The 23,261-nt window shown below is 43.2% G+C and overlaps 2 protein-coding genes across 3 annotated transcripts; both read right to left on the minus strand.

Annotated features, from left to right (window-relative positions):
- Nucleotides 1–91: 91 nt before the first annotated feature.
- LOC116358150 (mucin-2-like) lies at nt 92–6,465 on the minus strand. Of its 2 annotated transcripts, XM_031808438.1 has the most exons (13): nt 6,346–6,465; nt 6,160–6,239; nt 5,985–6,029; nt 5,808–5,875; nt 4,328–4,377; nt 4,116–4,155; nt 3,931–3,965; nt 3,460–3,821; nt 2,318–3,264; nt 1,991–2,216; nt 1,628–1,781; nt 1,221–1,388; nt 92–1,087 (listed from the first exon to the last, which is right to left on the minus strand). In XM_031808438.1, exons 9-13 carry the CDS (start codon nt 3,225–3,227, stop codon nt 932–934), a joined length of 1,614 nt encoding a protein of 537 aa, XP_031664298.1. In that variant the 5' UTR covers nt 3,228–3,264; nt 3,460–3,821; nt 3,931–3,965; nt 4,116–4,155; nt 4,328–4,377; nt 5,808–5,875; nt 5,985–6,029; nt 6,160–6,239; nt 6,346–6,465; the 3' UTR covers nt 92–931. The 2 variants fall into 2 exon arrangements, with proteins under 2 accessions (XP_031664298.1, XP_031664299.1); XM_031808439.1 differs by lacking the exons at nt 92–1,087; nt 1,221–1,388; nt 1,628–1,781; nt 1,991–2,216 and having other exon boundaries at nt 2,387–3,264.
- A 217-nt stretch (nt 6,466–6,682) lies between these two features.
- LOC116358166 (mucin-5AC-like) lies at nt 6,683–22,183 on the minus strand. Its single transcript, XM_031808563.1, has 9 exons — nt 21,954–22,183; nt 14,262–14,362; nt 12,401–13,000; nt 12,213–12,287; nt 9,237–9,284; nt 7,731–7,804; nt 7,222–7,622; nt 6,931–6,976; nt 6,683–6,691 (listed from the first exon to the last, which is right to left on the minus strand). The coding sequence occupies exons 1-9, from the start codon at nt 22,040–22,042 to the stop codon at nt 6,683–6,685; spliced, it is 1,443 nt and encodes a 480-aa protein (XP_031664423.1). The 5' UTR covers nt 22,043–22,183.
- Between the last annotated feature and the right edge of the window lie 1,078 nt (nt 22,184–23,261).

Here is a 23,261-nt window from a genome sequence, read left to right on the forward strand (position 1 = left end):
CTATACCAGGCGGTGTTTGAGGAAGGCCAAACCTTTTTTTCAAAGACTCCAGTCACCCAAGTCATACTGTTCTCTCTGCTACCGCAAGACAAGCGGTACTAGTGCACCGAGTTTGGAACCAACAGGACCCTGAACAGCTTCTACCCCCAAGCCATAAGACTGCTAAACAAGGCCGCTAAATAGCTAATCAAATGGCAACCAGAACAACCTGCATTGACCCTTTTTTTAACTAACTCTTTTGATCTGACCCTATGCACCAACACTGGCCTCTACCCACACGCTCACACATACTTACACTAACATCCCAACACACACATACACACACCAACACACACATACATCCGCACATCCATAACATGCGCGCACATGCATACTGATGCCACACACACACACACACTCACACACATAGACTTTCACACTCATGACATATGCGGCTGCTACAGCTCAGTCTATTATCTAATCCTATTGCCCAGTCACTTTACCCCTACCTATATGTACATAGCTACCTCAATCACCTTGTACCCCTGCACATTGACTTGGTACCAACTGGTACTCCCTGTACATAGCCGTGTCATTTGAAATCTTTATTGTGATTCGTTATTCACTGTGTATTTGTTTCACGTCTCACTATTTCTATTTTCTATTTTGTACCTTTAACTCTGCGTTGGTGGAAAAGGACCCGCAAGTTAGCGTTTCACTGTTAGTCTCCAGCTGCAGTTCACCACAACAGCTGATGTTGATTTGACACAAGCGGAAGGCTTACCATTCATGCCAAAGTCCCAGAAAACACATGCCACCACGAAATGTGCCTGTGTGGACAAATGATCAATAGACGACAGTGTGTCAAGGATTCATTAGGATGACAAGGTGACAGACATGAAATGCTTTCTCAAAGATGTCACATCCAGGATGCAGGGCATGCGGTTTTGACTCAAATGTACAGTGTGGTGTTTGCTTGACTCACTAAGACAGGTTCAGTGTTTCTCAGGGTGATGACCACGTCCTCCTGCAGAGACTTGATTGACAGGTTGGCCACACTGGCCCCCAGGATTCCACTATTCAGCTTGCTGTCTCCCAGGGCTCGGTCCTGAGAAACAGCATGGAAAGAATCTGACAATTACTACACTAGTCCACTAGGGTGTAGGGGTTTTTCAACTCTGTCATGCTTCAATTCTACTCTAGCAGATCGTACAGTGGAATAGGGTACAGTTTTGGGGTACCTGGAACGCAGTGCTCTTCTGGTAGAAGTTGAACTGGAGTCTGGAGGCCTGTAGCTGCTGCTCAGGGGAGAGGTTCGCTGTGAGGGAAGAGGGGAACGTGACGGACCCCTGAGGGAGGGAGGAAGCCTCTGCTCTCACACTCCTCCTGGCTCTGTTGTCTCCACGGATCTACAAGGGGACACATTTCTCTATGGTTAAAACATAGCAATAAACAGGGGTTATGAGTTGACATACCAGCAGGGCCTCACACTGTACAGGGAGTACCATACCAGATCACACTGTGCTGTGCAAAGATAATACATGCAGAGTGAAGGATGCCTTACATTAGATTTGCATGCATTTTGAGGGCAACCAAGGTTACAGTATTTCCTATTCAGTGTTTCCTTACTAGAAGGTTTAGGTCATACCTGCACACTGTTGGGGTCTCGGATGGAGAAAGATGTTCGCTGGAAATCAGTGCCGTCCACCGTTTTGACGGCGAGAGCGACCGAGTCGGTTAAAATCGTAGCCTCTTCCTGAACAATCAGCTTCATGCCCACAGTATCAATAATCCCAATGATCCTGGTAGAAAAATGAACTGTTACTGACGTGCAGCCTAGCAAAGCTTTTCTTTCAGTTTCAAGAAAATGTAGCCACAGTCTCTTTACAGGCTTTGTATAAGTAATCATTTCAGGTACACCTCAACAGGCAGCACAACAGGCAGCTCAACAGGCAGCACAACAGTCAGAACAACTGAACAACTGTACATTGTTTAGCTCCAGTCAGCTCACTTGGTGGAGGAGGAGGCCAGGGTGTCAGAGGAGACACCCAGCAGGTTGCTAACGATCGTGACAGAGGTTTTCCCCAGAGCCAGGCTGACATTGGGCCCAGCAAGCAGGGCCTCTAGCTGGGATACCAGCTGGTCCACCTGTGAGGAGTTGAGCTTGGACACGTCGCTTGTCAGATCCAGCAACTGGTTGGCCTGCTCTTCATTACTGGCTTCTGTGGTGTTTTGTGCTGTGGGAAAAAGGATCCATAAAAAAACAAGTATGTTCAATGGAAATGAATGTAACAGCAGCAGCTATGACAAGTATAGATCAAAGGTCAGAGTGGGTTACCTGAGTGGTTACCTGCGGTGGTTGTTATCACGGCTGTTGTGGTGGTCTTTGGGGAGGCTGTTGCGGTGTTTACTGGTGGAAGGACGGGTGTTGATGAGTTTGCAGTGGTATTACCCAGGGGGGTTGTCGCAATGGTCCTGGTTGTGGAGGTGTTTAGCGATGGATGAATGGGGTGGATGGTTGTCATTGTGTTGGTTTGTGTTGTGACAATGGTGCTAGGAGCTGATGTTGTAGTATTTGGAGCTGATGTTGTAGTATTTGGAGCTGACGTTGTAGTATTTGGAGCTGACGTTGTTGTACTAGGAGCTGATGTTGTTGTATTTGGAGCTGATGTTGTTGTATTAGGAGCTGATGTTGTTGTATTAGGAGCTGATGTTGTATTAGGAGCTGATGTTGTAGTATTTGGAGCTGATGTTGTTGTATTAGGAGCAAATGTTGTTGTATTAGGAGCTGATGTTATTGTATTAGGAGTTGATGTTGTAGTGTTTGGAGCTGCTGATGTAGTATTTGGAGCTGATGTTGTAGTATTTGGAGCTGCTGATGTAGTATTTGCAGCTGATGTTGTAGTATTAGGAGCTGCTGTTGTAGTATTTGGAGCTGATGTTGTAGTATTTGGAGCTGCTGATGTAGTATTTGGAGCTGATGTTGTAGTATTTGGAGCGGAGGTTGTAGTATTTGGCGCTGTAGAGGTGCTGTTGGGTGGAGGTAATGTTGTGTTCAATGGGAGGGAGGTGGTGTTTTGTTGTAGAGTGGTGTTGGGTGGAGGTAATGTTGTGTTCAATGGGAGGGAGGTGGTGTTTTGTTGTAGAGTGGTGTTGGGTGGAGGAGACCGTGTTGTTGTTGCAGGCAAAGTAGTGCTGGCTATTGGGCTGGGTGAAGTGAGAGGAGGTGTGGGGTATCTGTCACACATTTCATTCGGGAGCACGCACACAACTTCTCCTTGTTTGCTAAAAAGAGAAAAGAACCGATAAATGTACATCTTTAGTCCATATCCAGTAATTGATGAAGTGTTACAACTGAAATGTACATATAACAATGTGCAACGTGCTTACTCTCCGTCATTTACAGTGTTTAACATGATTACAAAATGTGTAACAAGGGTTTTGCCGTCTTTGAAGCACACAACGCCAGATTGGACTGACCAGACAAATTTGCCATGGCTCTCCTCTACAGTCGTCCAGAACTCCGAGTGGTTGAGGCAGCTCTCCGCCGAGCTGAAGGTCGAATTCAATAGATCTCCACTGGATCCTGTCCAGCTACAAATTCCTGTGTGAGATATATGGACACAAACAAGCAGCCAGACACATATTGTATAACGTACATGAACAACTACACAGATGCTCTCTGCCTCCACTTTCCATGGTGGGGCTACTCACCTGCTCGTGTCACCTTTCCGTCATAGTCAATACCATGCTCATCACTGATCACAGTCATCAATGCAGTGCTGACTGCACATATAGGCACTGAATGTCCAAGGCCCACGATAACCCTGCAGCTTTGGAGACTGGTAAGGAAACAGTAACCGTATAGTTATTAATACGTATTAAGACCACCATCACTGCACATCGAGGGCAGCTGTCTTGAATGTACTGTAAAGGTTTATGGGAACTCACTTTGTCTCCGTGCTAAAGCATTTCACGTAAGCACACTGTGTGAAAAGAACACAGAACAGGTCTTAACACACGACGTCACACCAGGAGTGTGTGACAATAAGTTAGCATATGGTTTATTTACAGAGCAACATAACACAATGAGAGTTCATTGTGGTGTTGGGTTATTATCCCCAATGCAAATTTACCTGAAAGATAGTCGATATGATGAGCAGAGGACTAGGGGGACTGTAACAGAGAATTATGTCAGGAAAATATCGAACGTGGTGTGGGAGGTATGGTGCTATAGGTACTGTTGGGGTTCATTAAGGCTGTGATGATCGAATTAGAAAGTGTGAGAATATTTGACGTTAAGCAGAGAGAAAACTGTATTAAAACTAATGAAGAAATTAGGACATACCCTGTCGCTGAGGTGTTGTGACAGGGTGGTGGATGTCTTAGCTGTTTAACCTGGGGAAGGTATGAATGAAGAAGTAATTAATACAGGCTGGTAGGTTTTAAACACACACATATACACGGAGTGGACAAAACATTAGGGACAGCTGCTCTTTCCATGACTGACCAGGTGAATCCAGGTTAAAGCTATGAGCCCTTATCGATGTCACTTGTTAAATCCACTATGAACATTTGAACATCTTGGCCATGTTCTGTTATAATCTCCACCCGGCACAGCCAGAAGAGGACTGGCCACCCCTCATAGATTGGTTCCTCTCTAGGTTTCTTCCTAGGTTCTGGCCTTTCTAGGGAGTTTTTCCTAACCACCGTGCTTCTACACCTGCATTGCTTGCTGTTTGGGGTTTTAGGTTGGGTTTCTGTACAGCACTTTGATATTTCAGCTGATGTAGGGCTATATAAACAGATGTGATTTGGCTTGATTTGTAGGTGTGCCATTCAGAGGGTAAATGGATAAGACAAAAGATTTAAGGGCCGTTGAAGGGGGTATGGTAGCAGGTGCCAGGCGCATCAGTTTGAGTGTGGCAAGAACTGCAACGCTGCTGGGTTTTTCACTCAAAAATAGTTTCCCGTGTGTGTTTCGTAAGAATGGTCCACAACCTAAAGAATATCCAGCCAACTTGACACAACTGTGGGAAGCGTTGGAGTCAACATGAGTCAGCTTCCCTCTGGAACGCTTTCAACATCTTGTAGAATCCATGCCCCAACAAATTGAGGCTGTTCTTGAGGGCAAAATCAGGTGCAACTCAATATTAGGAAAGTGTTCCTAATGTTTTGTACACTCAGTGTATATGCATGCACACAGACAGTGCGCAAGCATGCACACACATACACACACACACACATATATATATATATATATATATACATACAGGTAACTGCTAAAATAAAGGAAATAGCATCATAGTGTCTTGATAGGGCGTTGGGCCACCACGAGCCAGCACAGCTTCAATGTACCTTGGTATAGATTCCACAAGTGTCTGGAACTATGTTGGATGGATGTGACCCCATTCTTCCAACAAGAAATTCTATAATTTGGTGTTTTGTTGATGGTGGTGGAAAACACTATCTCAGGCACCGCTCCAGAATCTCCCATGAGTGTTCAATTGGGTTGAGATCTGGTGACAGATGGCTATGGCATATGGTTTACATCGTTTTCATGCTCGACAAAGATTCAGTGACCACTCGTGCCCTGTGAATGGTGACAACGTCATCCTATGGGGGCATAGCCATGGTAGCCAAAATAATGGCCTGCCCAGCATTTTTATACATGACCCTAAGCATGATGGGTTGTTGATTCCTTAATTAACTCAGGAACCACACCTGTGTGGCAGCACCCACTTTCAATATACTTTGTATCCCTCATTTACTCAAGCGTTTCCATTATTTTGGCAGTTACCTGTATATGCATATCTGCACTAGCTCACCAGAGAGAAGATGTTTGAAATGTGCAGTGCAGAATCTGTGATCTGTACGTCCAAGGTGTAGCGTGCAGCTAAAAAGAGAGGGAGGGAGAGAGAGTTATCACATGGTGGGTGATGAAAACGTGGGTCCATCGCAGTAGCAGCGAACTCATCAGTTGATTTTTTAAATATTTCACTTACCTGTACCATCGCAATAAGCGAAGCAGTTGCAAAAAATCTTCGTCTCTGAAAAGCAGGAATACGGTGCTTGTCAAGATACAGACACGTGTGTGTTTTAAAAACCCACTGAAGCTGGAAACGGCAAGGGAATGTGGATAATGAGTATTATCACATGGGTAAATAAAACTGTTTATACCGATGGGGGGTTTAGGGGGCTTGCAGTCATCCATTTGGGTTTGAGTCCCAAGAGGAACATAAACAGTCCCGCAATGTCCACTGTAAGATAAAAACATGTTCGTATGAGTAGATGGATACCCTATTTATTCTATAGAAATTCTGCAAACACAGAAACAACAGCATTGTATGTACTTGTCCAGCTTACCATGAGATATTAACAGGCCCTGGAAATTGACAAGTGTTTGGGAGAGGGAGGGTCCCATTGAGGGAGTCATTGCACTTCACAGAACCGACTGGAGGCAGTTGGCCTGCGCAATGAGACAGACCCTTACCTACAATCAACAAGCAACAGACGAGAGGCTCTGATAAGCACATTTACATTTCTGTGAGAGATTTCAGATTTACATTCAGGTCAATGTCACTCACCCACTCTGTTTCCCACAATATCGGCTCGTATGGGGCTGTTCTCCGCAGCCAACCAAATGGCCCGCTGAACACAGCAGGGAAATGTGGGCTTCCTCAGCTTCAGCAGCACAGTACAGTTAGTCCTCCTGGAGGAATAGGGGGACAGTATTAAGACGTGGAGCGAGACAGAGGATGCTGACCCAAGGTATTGAAATGAGTATTTCAACTAACCTGATCCTCGTTTTATTGACGCACGTCACTTCAATGTCCTGTAAAGATACGAGTTTTGATTCAACTCACATGCTTTCACAGAAAAAGTCAAAGTACCCCCTTAGGTTCACATGCACATTAAGGCAGGTTGGTCTGGCGAGAGATGGAGTCTTACTTGAAACAGGCTGGCGGCAGTCATATTTCCACCTTCGTGCTCTTTACTGCAGAACAGACAATTAATGAACAGAGTTAGCTTAGAACAGAGATGTTAGTTCATATTCTGCACATCTACTGTATATATGTATATATATATATATATCTACTGTATATATCTACTGTGTATATATCTACTGTATATATATATACTTTATATATCTACTGTGTGTATATATATATATATATATATATATATACTACTTTATGTTGATATTAATGAACAATAATGACATGTGACTGAGTACTTCACCTAGTGGTGGCAGACATGGTACAGCTGGGAGAATGAGTTGTGCTGTAGTTGTGTGATGGTGTAGTCAGGTTATGGTTGTAGAGTGTGGTAGTCATGCCATGGTTGTGTGAAGGAGTAGTAATACTGTGATTGTAAAGCATGGTTGTCATGTTTGTTGTCAAGGCCGTCATGCTGAAGTCGTGCGAGGGGGTCGAGCTGTAGTTCAGCGTTTGTGCTGTCGTGAAGTTCTGGGATGGTGTTGCTGCGGTGAAGTTGTATGACCGTGTGGTCATGTTGTAGGGGGTGGGATATGCTGGACTGACTGAGGTGGTTCGCAGTGTGTCTGTCGAGTTTGTGCCATTTGATTGTTCAGGTTTGTAGGGCTCGCAGGTGTCCAAGTGAGTATGAAATAGATCCCACAACTGAAAAAGGAAAACAGTGCTGTCACTTTTGATGTATTACTAAGCAAATGTACAGTTTCAACACAATTCATCACACATCAGTCAGTCAAGAATCATTCACAAGCCTACCCAGTCACTGATGTCCGTTTCACTCTTCAGGTCTCCAGTCACATCCACAGCAAGGACCATCCAGTAGTAAACAGCTGTAAGACATACACATTAAATTAGATTATAGCACATGTCAAATTCATATTATACACTGAATATCAATGCAACATGCAACAATTTCAAAGATTTTGGTGAGTAACAGTTCATATAAGGAAATCAGTCAATTGAAAATAATGAATTAGGCCCTAATCTATGGATTTACAGATATGCATCTGTTAGTCACAAATACCTTAAAAAAGTAGGGGTGAGGATCAGAAAATCAGTATCTGGTGTGACCACCATTTGTCTCATGCAGTGTGACACATCTCCTTCGCATAGAGTTGATCAGGCTGTTGAATGTGGCCTGTGGAATGTTGTCCCACTCCTCTTCAATGGCTGTACGAACTTTCTGGAACTGGAACACGCTGTCGTACACGTTGATCCAGAGCATCCCAAACATGCTCAATGGGTGACATGTCTGGTGAGTATGCAGGCCATGGAAGAACTGGGACATTTTCAGCTTCCAGGAACTGTGTACAGATCCTTGCGACATGGGGCCGTGCATTATCATGCTGAAACATGAGGTGATGGTGGTGGATGAATGGCACGACAATGGGCCTCACGATATTGTCACGGTATCTCTGTGAGTTCAAATTGCCATCGATAAAATGTAATTGTGTTCGTTGTCTGTAGCTTATGCCTGCCCATACCATAACCCCACCACCACCATAGGACATTCTGTTCACAACGTTGACATCAGCAAACCGCTCACCCACACGTCTGCCATCTACCCGGTACAGTTGAAACCTGAAGAGCACATTTCTCCAGCACAAGGTGCACCTGTGTAACGATCATGCTGTTTAATCAGCTTCTTGATATGCCACACCTGTCAGGTGGATGGATTATGTTGGCAAAGGAGAAATGTTCACTAATTGGGATGTAAACAAATTTGTGCAAACAATTGTAGAGAAATAAGCTTTTTGTACGTATGTAACATTTTCGGGATCTTTTATTACAGCTCATGAAATATGGGACCAACACTTTACATGTTGTGTTTATGTCATGTCTCTGTTCCCCGCTGCTGCATTGATTGTTTTTGTCTGTGTTTCTCGTTTGCTGACGCTGTTCCTGTCTCGTTCCATGTCCATTCCTTATGAAATGTTTGACTCCCCGTACCTGCTTTGTTCTTCCAGCGTCATCGTATGTGACAGTTTATATTTTTGTTCAGTGTATAATCAATCAATCAATCAATCAATCAATCAATCAATCAATCAATCAATCAATCAATCTTTATTTATATAGCACATTTCTTACAAAACAAATGCAAAGAATAAAACTCTTTTCTAGACAAATAAAACATTTAGATAGACAATAATAAAATTAAGAGATAAATTAAAACATTTAAAAAGAGTAAAATAACAGTGGACATGAGAGACTATTGCAGCAATATCATATATTCATATTATAAGCATGATTCATTGAACTTACACTGATTGGCACAGAGCTGTGAGAAGTTGCAATGCACCTTTGTTGGCTCTGAAATCGAGGTGGGAGAGGAGATAGGTGAGGATCAGTGCATAACCATGATGCAACATTTACAGTGCCTTCAGAAAGCATTCACAGCCATTGACTTTTTCCCCCAAAAAATTGTTACGGCCTGAATTTTAAATGGATTAAATTGACATTTTTGTCACTGGCCTACACACAATACCCCATAATGTCAAAGTGAAATTATGTTTTTAAATTTTTTTTACAACTTAATTAAAAATGTAAAGCTGAAATGTCTTGAGTCAATAAGTATTCAACCCCTTTGTTATGGCAAGACCAAATAAGTTCAGTAGTAAAAATGTGCTTAACCAGTCACATAATAAGTTGCATGGACTCTCTCTGTGTGTAATAATAGTGTTAACAATAATTTTTTTATGAATACCTTATCTCTGTACCCTACACATACAATTATATGTAAGGTCCCTCAGTGAATTTCAAACACAAATTCAACCACAAAGACCAGGGAGGTTTTCCAATGCAAGTAGCCTACAATCTATGGTGGTGAAACGGACAGCACTCTCCAAGGTGCTGATTCATTCAAAGCAGTATGCCCACATACTTCAGTATATTGCTCCCAGACAGACTAAACAACTTCTTTGCTCACTTTGAGGACAATACAGTGCCACTGACACGGCCTGCTACCAAAACCTGCGGACCTGAGTAAAACATTTAAACGTGTTAACCCTCGCAAGGCTGCACGCCCAGATGGCATCCCCAGCTGTTTTCTCAGAGCATGCGCAGACCAGCTGGCTGACGTGTTTACGGACATATTCAATCAAGCCTTATCCCAGTCTGCTGTTCCCACATTCTTCAAGAGGGCCACCATTGTTCCTGTTCCCAAGAAAGCTAAGGTAACTGAGCAAAACGACTGCCGCCCTGTAGCACTCACTTCCGTCATCATGAAGTGCGTTGAGAGACTAGTCAAGGATCATATCACCTCCACCCTACCTGACACTCTAGACCCACTCCAATTTGCTTACCGCCCCAATAGGTCCACAGACGACGCAATCGTAATCACACTGCACCCTGCCCTAACCCATCTGAACAAGAGGAATACCTATGTGAGAATGCTGTTCATTGACTACAGCTCAGCATTTAACACCATAGTACCCTCCATACTCGTCATTAAGCGTAAGACCCTGGGTCTCGACCCTTCCCTGTGCAACTGGGTACTGGACTTCCTGACGGGCCGCCCCCAGGTGGTGAGGGTAGGTAACAACATCTCCACCCCGCTGATCCTCAACACTGGGGCCCCACAAGGGTGCGTTCTGAGCCCTCTCCTGTACTCCCTGTTCACCAACGACTGCGTGGCCATGCACGCCTCCAACTGTATCATCAAGTTTGCAGACAACACTAGAGTGGTAGGCTTGATTACCAACAACAACGAGATGGCCTACAGGGAGGAGGTGAGGGCCCTTGGAGTGTGGTGTCAGGAAAATAACCTCACACTCAACAAAACAACGGAGATGATCGTGGAGTTCAGGAAACAGCAGAGGGAGCTCCCCCCTATCCACATCAACGGGACAGTAGTGGAGAGGGTAGTAAGTTTTAAGTTCCTCGGCGTACACATCACGGACAAACTGAATTGGTCCACCCACACAGACAGCGTGGTGATGTGTATGTGACAAATAACATTTGATTTGATTTGATTTGATTTGATTTGATAGCTTTGGGGCTTACACAAGTTCGAATTTATTATAGCCTAGTTTTCTAGACAACAACGTGGCAGTAGAACACATATCACAATATCAGAACACGATTCACAATCATTCTCTGGACTTTTAAACTTAAAAAATGTAATCAAACTCAATTGTTTTTTCTTATACATTTTTTATTTGGCTTTCCCCCTTTTCAAATTCAGTAGGGAGAGGACTAAACTAGGCTACATGGCATGATTACGTAGGGACCTCTTCACTCGCTGTCCACCACTAGCAAGACCTGTGTCAAGATCTTACCTCCCCATAACCTATATGTACAAATAAGAGAGCAGGTCTGGAATTGTGGCAGGATAGGATGATTACGCAGAAGGATCGCCACGCTTTTACGTGATGGTCTTTTTGGGGATCAGGAGAAAAAACGAGGAGTCTACTTCATTTAACACTGATCGCTTTTATTAGAATAAACAGCGAAACAATGAATAAATCAAAATAAAGGGCGATAGTTTTTATTTAACTAGGTAAGCCAGTTAAGAACAGATTCTTATTTATAATGACAGCCTACCAGGGAACAGTAGGTTACCTGCCTTGTTCGGGGGGAGAACAGATTTTCACCTTGTTAGCTCAGGTATTCGAGCCAGCAACCTTTCGGTTACTGGCCCAACGCTCTAACCACTAGGCTACCTGCCGCTCCAAGAGGTACTGGGTCCGGGAAAATAGGTGCCCGGAACAAACAAAAGTCAAATCTGAGAGGTGCCGGATTATGTTATGGCAGGATCCGGCTCAAATTAAGCACAGTCAACAACCAATTTGACAGAGCTTGAATAATTCTGAAAAGAATAATGGGCAAGTGTTGCGCAATCCAGGTGTCTAAAGCTCTTATAGACTTACGCAGAAAGGCTCACAGCTGTAATCACTGCCAAAGGTAGTATTGACTCAGGGATTTGAATATTTATGTAAATGTAATATTTATGTATTTCATTTTGAATATATTTTCAAATATGTCTAAAAACATGTTTTCACTGTCATTACAGGTATTGTGTGTAGATATGGGTTAGAAAACCCCCCAAATTTAATCCATTTTGAATTCAGGCTGTAACACAACAACATGTGGAAGAATTCAAAAGGTGTGAATACTTTCTGAAAGCACTGTATAGCTCCACACAAACACCTCTGTTATACTAAGACATCATCTGACATAAATCATATGATTACTCATTGTGATTACACCCCTCCACCATTACTCAGGCTGTTGACTTACCTGTTGTGACGTTAGAGGTGACTGTTGTTGGTAAAGGCGTGGAGTGTCCCGGAAATGTGTCATTTTTCGAGGTCACTGAAATGGAGACCCAGGAGCCGATTAGCTTGCCGAGTCTGTACAATACAACGCGTGGAGCTGAAAGATCCGATTTTAACATAGGCTACTGTAGTAAGAATGATCTAACTTACTGTTAGCGGTGGACAACATGATGGGTGAGGTTGAGTGCAGCGTAGAGGTAGTGGATGGAGATGGCACAGTGGATGCCATTGGTCCACTAGTCATGTTGGATGAGGCAGTGTGCAGTGGTGATGGGTGAGGGGTTGTATGTGATGTGGGGGGTGGGGTGGTGGATGCATTTGGTGCTGCTGCATTCGACATGGGCACCACGACTGTTGATGTGTTTAGAGTGTTAGATGAAGGAATGTAAGTGGTGGTTAATGTAGCTGTGGATGGTATGGTTGATGGAGCTGCAGGTGTCGTGGTTGTAGCTGATGTGGTTGGATAGGGTGCAGTTGCTGTGTTAGTATGTGACATGGTTGATGCTACAGTACTTTGGGTGGTAGATGTTGTAGTAGATGTGGTTGTTGTAGCTGACACGGTTGTGGTTGGTGTGGATGTAGTTGGTGTAGTTGTTGTGGTTGAAGTAATTGTTGTGGTTGTATTTGGTGTAGAAAGTGCGGTAGTTTTAGTTGATATGGTAGTATTTGGTGTAGGTGGTGTGGTTGTTGTTTTAAGCTGTGCATTTGATGGCGGTGAGGACAAAGATGGCGGGGCAGATAGGGAAGAGGCTGCAGAGAGTGAAGGATGTGTTAATGATGGTGGAGAGTGGTGAAGATGGAAAACTTTGTGCAAACGAATGTCCTGATAACAGAAACAGATCATTCAACATCTCTCAGCATGAAACCTAATGACAACATAAGAAAATACGCCGCTAGGAGAGGGACTTCTTGGACCTGGATGCCAAATCATTCAGGAGATAAAGGTGCTGAAAGTTGACCCATTTTGTATACCCCACCATACCATAAGACATCCTTGTCTTCATCACTGGAAAAGATAAACGGTTGAGATTGATACAATTTAAAAACTAACAAACAGGGTTTGTCAAACGATTTTACAATTTCTGAAGAAAAAAAAAGTTTTTTAAATGTATTTTTTTAAAACCTTTAACATAAATTACCTAAAAACTTAAAAAATGGCATAGGTTGTAGCTTAGACCGAACTTGACATGATCTGAGGTTTTTGTGTTGTGCCAACCATCAGTTGAGCCACAGCATGTTCTTGAATACAGGGTGGGTGTCATGTTTTGGCTGATAAATGTACTAAAATGGGAATACAATTGAAATGTAAACTTACAAATGGTACCACAATGATGGTTGGAGGTCCACACATCAGAGAATGTTGACTTGAATGTGAATATCTGTTGTTTTAAATTATACTGTCAATCCTCCATAGGCAACCTATTGAAATCATATAAATATAGATAATAGAATAGACATGACCCTTGAAGTTCAAATTCGACAGTGGGTGGACCGGCGGTCATCTTGGTGTTCGTAATTAGAAGTTAAAATGTCAATTAAATTAAAATGTCAATGGTGTACGAGCTAAATTGCAGTGGTCTGAAGGGATATGAATTCTATTTTTGATTTTTGAAATGACACCCCCGTATTCAAGAGCATATTGTGGCTCAACCAATGGCGGGCACAACGGAAAAACCTCAGATTATGTGAAATAGGGTTTAAGCTACAACATAAGCAAATCTTTTTTTAAATCGGAGTTTGCGTAGTTTTTGATCAAGTAAATTATAAAATAGTTTAACACTGTTTGTAAGCTTTGAAATTATATCAAACTTAACCGTTTATCTTTTCCAGTGATGAATGTCTCATGGTATGATGTGGTATGCAAAATGGGGCAACTTCAGGTCCAAAAAGTCACTTTCTGTCCACTTTTTCAATGGGCAGAGATATATTTGGAAACTTTTGTTTAAATCAAAAGGGATGCTGTCAAAAAGTGATTGAATTCTAACGGATTTACCCTATAATAAGACCTCACCTATGGCTGCATGAAGAAGAAGGACTAGGAAGGATACCCGGAGGAGCCTTGGATGTGTCCTAGTTCCCATGTGCAGGAGATCTGTGGATCTGGTCATCTTTCTGTAAAACGACAGATCACCGGATCAATGTTAACGACTCATAAATCAAGCGTGTAGTACAGAGGCTTCATTGTTAAAGAAACTCTGTGTTGAACTCTGATGAGATGATCCTTTACCACATATGAAAGAAAATACATTGAATTTGATCACACTACTTTGACTGCACTACTGAGGTAGTGGTGGTGTGGTGAAACCAAATTGATTGATATGATGTGCTGACAACGAACTGGGGCTGTGGAGCTGAGTGGTGATCTGAGAGCCGAAGACCGAGAGAGGCATTGCACCTTTGTGCCTTTCACCATATTGCTTGCAGTGCCTTCCCAACCTCTTAAGGATCTGCCCTTTTGTTCAATTTTTGCCTAAAATTACATACCCAAATCTAACTGCCTGTAGCTCAGGACCTGAAGCAAGGATATGCATATTCTTGATACCATTTGAAAGGAAACACTTTGACGTTTGTGAAAATGTTAAATTATTGTAGGAGAATATAACACATTAGATCTGGTAAAAGATAATACAAAGAAAAAAAACTATTTTTTGTACCATCTTTGAAATGCAAGAGAAAGGCCAAACTGTATTATTCCAGCCCAGGCGCAATTTAGATTTTGGCCACTAGATGGCAGCAGTGTATGTGCAAAGTTTTAGACTGATCCAATGAACCATTGCATTTCTGTTCAAAATTGTGTTGACTGCCCAAATGTGCCTAATTTGTTTATTAATACATGTTCAAGTTCATAACTATGCACTCTCCTCAAACAATAGCAATGGTATTCTTTCACTGTAATAGCTACTGTAAATTGGACAGTGCAGGTAGATTGACAAGAATTTAAGCTTTCTGACAATATTAGATATGTCTATGTCCTGGGAAATGTTTTTGTTACTCACCTCATGCTAATCAAATTAGCCTACTTTAGCTCAACCATCCCATGGGGGACCCACCAATCCTATCTTGTTGCAGTGTCGTAGAATAATTCTGTGTGCAGTGGGGTGAGATTTGTAGTGCCTTTTACCATATTGTTGCAGTGCAATATCAGAATATTTCAGTGTGCAGTGTGTTGCAGTGTAACTTCTGCATGACCGCTTATTCAACTGAGGGAGGGTAACCTACCTGAGGGGAGGCTATTGTGTCGACACAGTCTGGGGAAATCGTACAGTCTGCTGTGGGAGGTCAGAAAATGCGATCCAATCCATGTTTAACCCATGAATTTAAAATAAAACTTACCTTGAGCATACTTACTATCTGTCCTGGTCTTCTGTGTTGGGGTTTTGTGTTGGAGAACATTAAATATTGTGTTGGAGTAAAAAGGGGTTCACACTAAACTGTGACACCTCTTTAAGTGCTGTTGTCATCAGAATTTCTCCAAGCGCACTTCTCTTGCACAGGGGGCTATGGATCAGCTAGGAGATGGAGCACAGGGGGCAGAAGGCTCTAGTCCTTCAGGGGCAGGCCCACTACCTCAGTTTTCTCCTGTAGCAATGCCTTGGTTCATGTGTTCACCCTGGGTTCCCAAAAGTTCTAATTGAGTTATATTTTGGAAGTGGGAGGCACAAATCTAAGCCATATTGAGTTCGCAAGGACTGGCAGGATAGCAGCATGTTGATTTCATCATGGGGGCTCTAGATGGCAGTGCAAAGACAAACCATGTTTCGTCAAGCCCAGAGGATCTCACCTTCTTCGTGGGCTGTATTATAGGACCGGTTTGGCAGCCTCACCCCTACAATCACTCTCATGTGCCGCTTCTTTGACTGTAACCAGAGGGGAGATGAGCCTATGGGAGACTACCTCCTGCACACACGGGAGCTGTTTAGCCGATGGCTCCAATCAGAACCGGACGGCTCTGCCAAGGATGAAACAACGCTTCGGAACCAATTCGTTAAAGGTCTAACGGAGGGCCCTCTGAAACAGGAGCTCCAAAGGTATGCGCGGCAACAGTAAGGGATGGCATTCACTCAGGTTAGTCAGGAGTCTGAGTCGCTGGTCAGAGAGATGGCGGAAAAGGACTGCCAGGATTGCCGTAGTGTTCCCCCTACAGGTGGCGCCCCAGCTGCTGTGACCAATGCAGACTAGGAGCAATGGAAGGAGAACATGCGTGCTGACCTACTGCAGAAGATGAAGGAGCAGCTGAGCACCCTGTCAGAGACCCTAGTGAGAGAAATCAGACATCAGAAGACTAATTCAGCTGCACCGCCACGGCCGAGGTAGGAGCCAAGGGGGCATGTACAGACGGGCAACATGTTCCTTTCTCTAATGGTAGGAGAGCCCCATTCCAGTGAGACCGGCAGGGCAGACCCATCTGTTTGGGGTGTGGACAGCCTGGCCACATCCAATGCTTCTGCTCCACCCAGAGAGATGAACAGGTCCTTTAAAACAGGAATCCCCCGTCCGCTGTAAGGCGAGCGGTCAGTGCTGCAGACACCAGGCAAGAGGATAGCCCTGCGAGGTCTGTTGGGAAATAAGTCTGCTGGGAAATAAGTCTGCTGGGAAAGAAGTCTGCTGGGAAACTGCCCTCATGTGGAAGTGGAGGTAAGCAGAATAAAAATACCATATATGTTGGATACAGGGTCCCAAGTAACAATGTTCAGTCTCAGTTTTTTTCAGAAGTGGCTTGGCCATCTCTCCATGCAGGATTTGTCAGACCTCCGCTGGCTCATGTTGAAGGCAGTCAATGGCCTACACATCCCTTATGTCAGCTATGCGGTCAATTATTTTGTTGTGGGAAGAGTGCAAGTTCCAGCCAAGGGGGTTATGATTGTCAAGGATGACTGTCTTGGGGGTAGACTAAGGGATCCTTGGGATGAATGTTATAGCCCAATACTGGAAGGAGTTGTTCCAAGGAGTCTCCCAGGGCGTCACTGGGTTCAACACCACCTTAGGGGCAGTTGCCAGGAAAGAGTGTCAGAATGCTTTTGCTGTCTGCAGATGAGTCATGCATACGAGTCATGCAGACCGTTGAGCCTGAGGGTGGACCATTTACTGAACGCCTGTCCAATGGGGACCCCAATGGGATTCCAGCTATCAGTGAGAAGTTGCTGTGGGCCAGACTTGTTGGAGGGAGTTCCTCCAAAGACTGTCATGCCTTGGTGGAGGAACCTGGTGATGGAGTTGAGAATTGCTCGCACAGTATTGAGTGCAAGGAGGAAGGCTACCCTTGCGACTGCTGAACTTAAAACCTTACCCCCTTGAGATACCAAGGTGACACCCACTGGCCACAGTGACCCTCTTGGAGCCTTCTCAGATCTGTGGAGAGCGAGACCTGGTGCTACACACCCAAACACCAGGTAATATTGAGGTGGATGTGCAGACAGTCCAGCTACAGCCTGATGGCCAACCCCTTGTAAACATTCCACTGGTAGAGGGACTGGAGCCAACACTGCAACAAATGCTCAATGCACTCCTACGCCATTGGTCAAGTGTGTTCTCTGCCCATGAGGAAGATTTCGGTAAGTCTGATTCGGTCCTACATCACATTCCCACAGGTACTGCCATCCATAGCCGAGTGTGACACCGACCAATTCCACCAAGCCTGTACGCGGAGACCCCTAATGGCAAGGATGCTATTCTGGAGTAATCACATAAAGCTCAAGTCTCTGGGCTGCACCAGTGGTACTGGTGAAGAAAAAGGATGGGACCTGAAGGTTCTGTATAGACTACCACCGACTCAACGCCCTGACCCACAAGGATGCATATCCTCGCCCCTGCATCAAGGAGATATGAACCATTATGTACCACCCTCAGGGCACTGGGGCATGTGATGGGTTTAATCAAACATTGTTATCTCTCCTTGGGTCCCTGGGGCAAGATGAGCAGATGCATTGGCCAGAGTAGTTACCCATGCTTCTGCAGGCATACAACAACACTGAACATAGCAGCACCGGACTTACCCATTCTTTATAATGTATAGCAGGCATGCCCATCTTCCTGTTGAGTTGATTTCAGTGGTGGAGGCCCCAATGCTGTGGATTGACCTAGATGGATGGGTGAGGCACCATCATGACCAGCTATGACGGGCCTACAGTCAGGTCGATGCAAGGACCCGCAGGGGCAAGACAAATACTGGTATAACAAGCGGGTGAAGGACCTTCCATTGATGGCTAGTGAACGGGTGTTACTGGGGATCTTCCGACAACGTGATCAGGGTTGCCACCTGATAGCTAGCCACCCGATAGCAACCACAGCCTTTTGTCATTCTAGGACATCTTTGGCCTGGACTGCCTGCCAGTCATTCGTATCCGACCAGAGGAAGGGAGACCAATGCGGACAATTTATCAGAACCATGTGCGGCCTTGCCCCTACCTGATCTTCAGACCGCGCCCAGATGCAACTCCACAGACCTGTGGTGGGGCTGGGGGGATGAGACTCACCTCCTGCAAGTTGGCTAATCAGACAGGTAGCTGGAGATTGGTTGTAATTTCCTTTAAAGCCCTGTGTTTTGTGGCATTTGGGGCTGGGAGTTGAGCAGAGAATTTCTCTCTGTGGGGATCGGTCTCCTACGCAAGTTTCCATGTCTTGTCTGTTTGGTTGTTTGCTGTGATCGCACTGGACCAGTGTCTATGGAACGAAAAGTCTTATTTGCACATTTGAGTGAGGAAGAGGGCAGCTGCGCTGACAATGAACTGGGGCTGTGGAGCTGAGTGGTAATCCAAGAGCAGAGGACCGAGAGAGGCATTGGTACAATGCACATCAAGGAGCTTTAGCTCCGCCAAGTAAGGGACATGATTCTTCCTGTTCCCCTTACACCACTCTTTCTTATTCTGGGCCCTTTTGCCACGCCACTGAAAGCCACTATTGTTGGCAGGTTTCCCTGCCGTCTGTCTTCCCCTCATTTTGCAGTGGAGTCGTTGAAGTCACCAAGCAGTCTCAGACGGGGTGAATTCCAGGACAGGGAGCTGTGCGGATCTGGATAACGCCATACAGAGACGTTTCTTTTATTTTGAGGGGATATGGTTCTCGTCGGGCCCTAGAAATCGAGAACCTATCCCCACCCTTTCTACTGGATATGTTGTTCTGTCTGTCTTTCCCCCTCCCTATTTTGTCCCATGGCAGTAGAATCCATTAGAGGGGTTGGCAGAGTAGAGTAGAGTAGAGCCGGGCCAAGGGTGGGTCTCATGTTGTGTGCAGCACCAGAGCGAGATTGTAGTGCCTTTAACCATATTGTTTGCAGTGCCTTCTCTTAGAATAACTATCTTGTTGCAGTGCCTTCCCTTAGAATAACTACCTTGTTGCAGTGCCTTCCCTTAGAATAACTACCTTGTTGCAGTGCCTTCCCTTAGAATAACTATCTTGTTGCAGTGCCATATCCGAATAATACAGTGCCACTTTTGCCCGCTATTTACCTGAGGTAGTCAGGGAGGGTAACCTACCTGAGGGGAGGTTACTTGAGTATACTTACCTGTCCTGGTCTTCTGTGTTGTGTGCTGGAGAACATTAAACCCTGTGTTGGGTGGAGGTGAAAGGGGTTCACACTAAACTGTGACGTGATCTCTCAGCATGAAACAAATGTTGTTTTTAATACCTGTGATATCTTTGTAGCCATTTCCGTGTCAGTTACAAATGAATATTTAACACAATAGGGGAAGCCTTCATCTGATGTGTTACGCAACACAAGTAAGTCGTAAATAATTCTAAAGCAAACGCATTACTGTATGCCTGTTCTGACACACCTGAATTTACACTATCAAAAGTGTCCCGAAACATTAATATAAATTAATCTGATCACACAATCTCTCACATGCATGCAAGCACACACACACACACACACACACACACATTAAAATCTACAATGCCACAAGCTGTTATTTGTACGATTAGATTAGTTCCTGGTAATTGTCGTTCTCTTTCCCTGGCATTGTATATTTTCGGAAATGTTGTTTCGTCACCTATAGGCGTGTTGACTGACAACGTTACAAATGATGCGTTGGTTATGATTCTGAATGGTCAGATGACTAGCAACAATCTGCCTTGTGGGTAATTGTAGGTGACTTGTTTCAGATAATTGTATCTTGTTATTGATACCATTTCCTGTTGTTAAGTGTTTTGACTGATGTCATGTCTATGCTAAAATGGCAAAACACTAGCTAGCTAACCAACAACTGTAACTATGTGTTTGAGAGACACGTGCTCATTGTGCAAATGTATTTATGTTTTCAATAAACATTAGGAGACTAACAACATTTTACATGTCAAGTCTAAGCCAACTCAGTCTGTATTGCCCCATAGTTGTGCACGCGTCGGTTTTGTTGCTAAATAATAAGCTCACCATTTAGTCATTTTAACTACCATTTAATGCAATAGCATAAAAATACAAGATACACATTTCAACACGGTTCTTTTTGAAGTGCTGAACATCATCTTCCATAAAGTATTTGACTATAACTTGACATGCAACATTTATTTTATTTGAGAAATATGTCAGTCTTACAGTTTCATTATCTTTATACAGTACAGTTTCAAATCAAATCAAATGTATTGATATAGCCCTTCTCACATCAGCTGATGTCACAAAGTGCTGTACAGAAACCCAGCCTAAAACACCTAAAAAAGCAAGCAATGCAGGTGTAGAAGCACAGTGGCAAGGAAAAAACTCCTAGCCTTTCATTATCTTTAATACAGTACATAAGACAAATAATCAGAAATATGGGTATTTTAAAGCAGATGGCTACTGTAAAAGGATCGCACGATGTTGTATGCCCTTTCTGCCCCATGAAACATTGTACAAGGTCACCTTTTCTACGTGACTTGTCAACTGATACAGTATCGCCTGTGTCTGTGCTTGAAATTCTTCAGTTTACAGTGTATCAATGAAATACAAATAATGAGGGGAATATGTTTTTAAATACAACCCAGGTATTTCAGCAGTGCATTGTAGACTATACTATAATTCCAAATGGTGGCATATAGAGTGAATTTTACCACATTCTCACTGGCTGAAGGAGAATGATGTAGTATTTACAGCCACATCCATACATGATTTGGTTTAACCTTCCAACCAATTTGTCAAAAAGATACATTTATGAGGTATAAATATAGAAATGTACATTTTTGAGCAGTTAACTAGGCACTACATCATTTTGGTTCAGTAGTTATCAGTTTTGAGCAGTTTGAATAAGTGATATTTAAAGGAAATCATATCAAAAGTAAAGTGAATATTGCATTTTGAAAAGCATATTGAATATGTATCCAAATTGAAAGAGTGATTTAGTGCAGTAAACAAGTTACTTAGTGATTTGGTTTGTTGCACTCAGTCAATTGAAAATGTGCTTCGAGTTTTTAAACCATTTTGATGATCTGTTTTGATTGTTGTGCTTACAGTTGTGAAAATGTACCATATAGTTGTGGAAATTGCACCAAAGTGATAGAAAAAACGAACAACACTGTAGTCTCATCCTGGCTACCTCAACCTAATATATTTTTGATATCCACGTATAATTATCCTTGTAAAAAAAACTGCCATAAAGGACAACAAGAAATGCTATTCATCCTCAGTGCTAATTGAACAGTCAATATCAAGTCAATGACCCCTGGACTTATAGGTAGCCTACTGTAGATCTATGTTCTGTACAGAGAGAAAGATTCTGTGAGGAATAGATTTTACCTGGTAAAGCACCGCATACGGACACAGCGTACTCCACCACACCGCATAGCTGGAACCTTGTCGGGATTGTCCTCATCTCCATAAAACATTTGTTTCTCATCGGCAATTCAACAATCCAGATTTAAGCTACTTTCAGCACTGACCCCCCCTGAGAGAATAATTCAATAAAGCAAGTTTATGATTGTCCTTCCCCTTTACAGACCAATAGAATATCAACAATGGTCCTTAAATAAGCATATACAGCACAAATGAAATCACAAATGGTTTCCCAACTGTTATTGAGAAAAAATGTACAGGCTGTTGAGCCAACGTGAAGTTTCTGTGACTTTCTCAGCATCATTAGGTGGCAGGTGGGACACGCCCCTAAAACGCCAAAGCCTGTTCTGAAATATGTGCCTGGCTAAGACACAAACAAAACTTTTAAGAAAGAAAAGTTAGCCTACATATTGTCAATCTGCTTACTTTTTCCCAACTTTTTATGATAGTGTTTTAACTTATATGTATAATTCTTTCTGGAATATAACAGGTGTTAAAGTTTGCAGGATGTAACTGCTTAGTGAATCTGTCCCTTAACGTCTCTTCAGTTCTCATATTACTAACTAGCCTGTTAAACTTTAATATTATATGGTATTCAATTTTATTTCTATATTAATGGAGTAGAAAGTAAGTACAGGATCTAAGTAATGTAGAGTTAGAGCCAACTCACTGGGCACACTATGTCATTTCAGCATGGATAATTGGGTAATATTTGGTTGAGACATTGATCAATGAGATTATGACCTATAATCGCCCACTCAAAAAGGCAGCCAAAAGTTTGTTGAATTTTCAACCATTTAAAAGCACAGTAAAGTTCAAAAAGGAATACAAGGTTGGCTGTTTTGTTTGATGTATACAACCGATTAATGACGTGTTATCACTGTGCTTCATCTAATAGCAGAATCAAATGACCTGGATTGTAGTGGAGATTACATTAAAAAGTGCATTGTGCAAGTGATCAATGCCGTTTGAGATTCTGTACAGATTACTACAGCAATTGCGAAAATCTCCACAGACCTGCGACAACCTAGGCATGTCATCATAAACATGCATTCTTTATGTGATTAAATAATAATGATTATATAGTGAGAGTAAAATCAAAATGTGTTCATGGATCTGGTACTCGTTTTAAAGTTTAACGTTATATACATTTGTAAGATAGACTTAACTTTAGGCAATTTACTGTATTTTACAAAAGGAATATTGAATTGTGTTTGGTTGACAACACAACCAAATATCAACATTTAAAAGACGCATCTACTGCTTGGATAG

This window comes from Oncorhynchus kisutch, linkage group LG28, assembly GCF_002021735.2.
Source record: "Oncorhynchus kisutch isolate 150728-3 linkage group LG28, Okis_V2, whole genome shotgun sequence".
NCBI lineage: Eukaryota > Metazoa > Chordata > Actinopteri > Salmoniformes > Salmonidae > Oncorhynchus > Oncorhynchus kisutch.